Consider the following 3,760-nt stretch of genomic DNA (forward strand, 5'->3'; position numbering starts at 1 on the left):
CAAGGGAGGGGCAGAGAGACAGAGACAGAACCTGAAGCAGGCTCCAGGCTCCGAACTGTCAGCACAGAGCCCAACTCGGGGCTCGAACTCACGAGCAGCGAGATCATGACTTGAGCCGAAGTTGGATGCCCAACTGACTGAGCAACCCAGGTGCCCCAGAAAAAAAGTTTTAAAGAAATAAATGTCTAAAGCCCCAAATAAATTAGCTCAAATTCATCAATCTATTATTAGGTTTACAAAGTTTGCTCCCATAGACATGGTAAAAATTGACTTATTAAATACCCCCCAAAAAAGCAAAAACAAACAAACAAAAAAACAAACCAAAAAACCAAAAAACAAAAAAACTCAAACACCTTACCCAGTTAAAACTAACAATAAAATTAGCATAATATTTGGAAGACAGAATGAATGAGTTTATTATATTATGTTCATTTGGGTTTTCATCTCTTGTGAATAAAATGCATGAACAAGAGGGGTGCCTGGGTGGCTCAGTTAGTTAAGCAGCTGACTTCTGCTCAGGTCATGATCTCACAGTTCATGAGTTCGAGCTCCGTGTCGGGCTCTGTGCTGACAGCTCAGAGCCTGGACCCTGTTTCGGATTCTGTGTCTGCCTCTTTCTGTCTCTCCCCACTCGTTCTCTCTCTCTCTCTCTCTCTCGCCCTCTTTCTCTCACAAATAAATAAAACATTTAAAAATTATTTTAAAAATAAATAAAAAATAAATACATGAACAAGAATCCCACTATTTCATTAACGATAATTCATGTTTATTAACATAAATTCCATTAATTGATCTCACCATTTATTTAATTCCACCAATTCTATCAACTAATCCAATAAAATTAATCATTAGGTTCAGTATATGTTAGAGACAGGTTTTTTTGGTCAGCGCTTTGTGGCTGGAGAAAAGGTGACTGAAGACTTTTTCCTGAAGATCATGAAGATGATAGGTTCCCTGTTTAGAGATTCGACACACTCCTCAAAATGTCTGCACCCTTAACAAGTGGACGTATAGAATCCAGATCCACAGGTTGGTCTGTAACACGATGACTGACAGCTCCTGGAGGAGAAGTAGGTTGGGCGGCAGAAACTGGATCCATAGCTCAGGGAAGGGAAACCACAGACTCCATAACCCAGGGGTCTGAAGCCACTGGATCCACAGCCCAGAGAGTAGCAGCTTCTGGATCCACAGTCCACAGACCCAGGGTAAGCAGTCCAGCAGGGACTGCAGAACGTGGAGGTCCTCGGGAGGGAGCAGGACGTCTGGCAGGGGCTGGACACCACGCAGGACGTCCGGCAGCTGGTGGGCTCACAGGAGGTCTCCTGACAGCCGCTGTAGAGGGAGGAGCCCAGCTGGCAGGGGCTGGGAGAGCAGAGGTCAGTGCGGTAGACCAGGTTGCTGGGGGAAGAAGAGCCACAGGAGGAGCTTGGGTAGCGCAGGTAGCCCCCAAGGGAGCGGGAGGAGACGTTTCCAGAACAGCAGCTGTAGGGCATGTTGGCAGGAGATGTGAGTTCAGCTGAGTTACAGTGAGAAGGTTCTGAGTTTAAATGTCGCCTCCTAGACTGGGGCATTTATATACTCTCAACCATGGGTGTGGCATTTTTTACAGTCACCTTTCCCGCACCTGGAATCTCTCATTTTCCTATATGTACATCAGTGATATTTTCTCTAATTGCAGATGATTCCTTCCATCTCATATTTGTGGGAGAATTCATCGTGATGTAGCACCAAGCCCACGAACCATCCCAATGTCAGAAATGCTATGACTGTATGTCATTAATGCCAACTAATCACGACCAGGAAACCCCCTACTCTTCTTGGCTGAGACTCGTTGTGCCTTTTGCCTGTACATTGGCTGGGGAATGCTTAGCTCTAAAGGCGGGGATTGAGATGAACCTCAGTGGGATAGAGGCACCTTATTTGTCACCAATGATTTTCTTTCTATAAATGTATTTCATTCCCTAAAATTATTTCTTATACATTACATTATATATATACCTCTCAAATCCATTGGAAAGGGGAAAGTAGATACGATAAATTGATTGAGAAATATGATGGGTCACAGAGAGAAATCAGGACAAGTGTTTAAAGGCAAAATGACTAAGCAAGATTAATTTGGGACAAAAATCTCAGTGGAGACCAGTTTGTACACGTGTGAAGAAACTCAGAGTCAAATACTCTTGAGGTGAAGGAAGGTAACTAGTGACACTATGGGTCTTTCCATCTGTGTGTAATTTCAATAAAAACAAGTTCTGTATTAATATAGTTTATGGCTTTTCATATACACATTGTCCCTTTTTTCACCTGTAGTTACAATGTGTCCAGTAATCCTGCTCTCCTAGGAGGAGTCTTATTACACAATACTTTCTGGTCATTTTTATCTTTAGGTTCTTATCTTACAATTATCTCCTTCATTGTAAAAACATTTTTCCCTACTTCAGTTTTCTTTAAGATTATTTTTCCATTGTAAAATATCCAAATATTTTCTTTTATAGAGTTCTCCACATCAGGCAAAACTCAACTAAAATGAATCTTGAAGCATTTTCTCCGGTTGGAAAAACAATTACCTCAGAGGGGAACTTGTAATTGCAGGAGGCAATAAAAAAGATTAAAATATAAGTGAATTGTCTAAATACTCACTGTGCGTAACACTAATAAAGTGGTTTGTGGTTCTTAATATATAGGTAGAAGTAAAGAGTAATTAAGAATGATCATTAAAATCTCTTGAAAACTTACTAACAATTTTTGAAATTATAAAAAAATAACTTAAAGGATAAAATTCTAACTTTAACCATTTTATTACCTCTCCCAAAAGTGAGAAAAGTGTGAAAATTTATTATTACACAGAGAAAATGTGTAAGCAGAAATTTGAAATTATCAATAATTAAGTTAACTCTAATAGACTAAATAATCCGTAGAAAAGACTTAGACTATCAGACTGGACTAAAAACCAAACTTATTGTCTACTTAAAATAGAGTTTCTTCAATATAAGGAAACAGAGAAGTGAAAAAGTAAAAAGAATCATCAGGAAAAAGAAACAAAAAATGCTATCTCCGTTTTACTAACCCCAAAGTTTGCTGTATGACAAGACATGAAGATTATTAGATGTAATACAAGATATTTCTTCACAACCATTCTGTCAGCCTTTCAGGATGATATCCATGACTTTGTAATTCATTTAGAGGATACCCTAAAGCCACACCATCCAACAGACTAGCTACTATCCACATATATCAAGTTCAATTAACATCAATTAAAATTAAAATTAAATTAAAAGTTTCATTCTCCAGTCATATTAGCCACGTTTCAAGAGCACAATAGATACACGTGGCTGATGGAAGCCATATATTGGAAAATGCAGATAAAAATATTTTCAACAACACAGGAGTTCTACTGGACACAGCTGCCTTAGAGTTCACAGCATGCTTTGTTGACTTGCTAATATAAATGAACACTTTTACTATTTCCTGCCCAATGCAAGAATGTCAGAAATCCTTTTTTTAATTTTTTTTAGTGTTTATTCAGTTTTGAGAGACAGACAGAGCACGAGTGGGGGAGGGGCAGAGAGAGAGGGAGACACAGAATCTGAAGCAGGCTCCAGTTTCTGAGTTGTCAGCACAGAGCTCGACGTGGGGCTTGAACCCACAGACCGCGAGATCATGACCTGAGCTAAGTCGGATGCTCAACCGACTGAGCCACCCAGGCGCCCCAAGAATGTCAGAAATCTTAGGGTCAGTTATCTTTACCCCAATTCATACA

At 39.8% G+C, this 3,760-nt stretch overlaps 1 protein-coding gene across 1 annotated transcript; it reads right to left on the reverse strand.

The window, feature by feature from the left end:
• Positions 1-376: 376 nt before the first annotated feature.
• LOC106988638 (keratin-associated protein 13-1-like) lies at positions 377-1,538 on the reverse strand. The gene has a single exon (XM_027041807.2). The coding sequence runs from the start codon at positions 1,491-1,493 to the stop codon at positions 996-998; it is 498 nt and encodes a 165-aa protein (XP_026897608.2). The 5' UTR covers positions 1,494-1,538; the 3' UTR covers positions 377-995.
• Positions 1,539-3,760: the final 2,222 nt, after the last annotated feature.

The sequence above is a fragment of the Acinonyx jubatus genome, chromosome C2 (genome assembly GCF_027475565.1).
Source record: "Acinonyx jubatus isolate Ajub_Pintada_27869175 chromosome C2, VMU_Ajub_asm_v1.0, whole genome shotgun sequence".
In the NCBI taxonomy this organism is placed as follows: Eukaryota; Metazoa; Chordata; class Mammalia; order Carnivora; family Felidae; genus Acinonyx; species Acinonyx jubatus.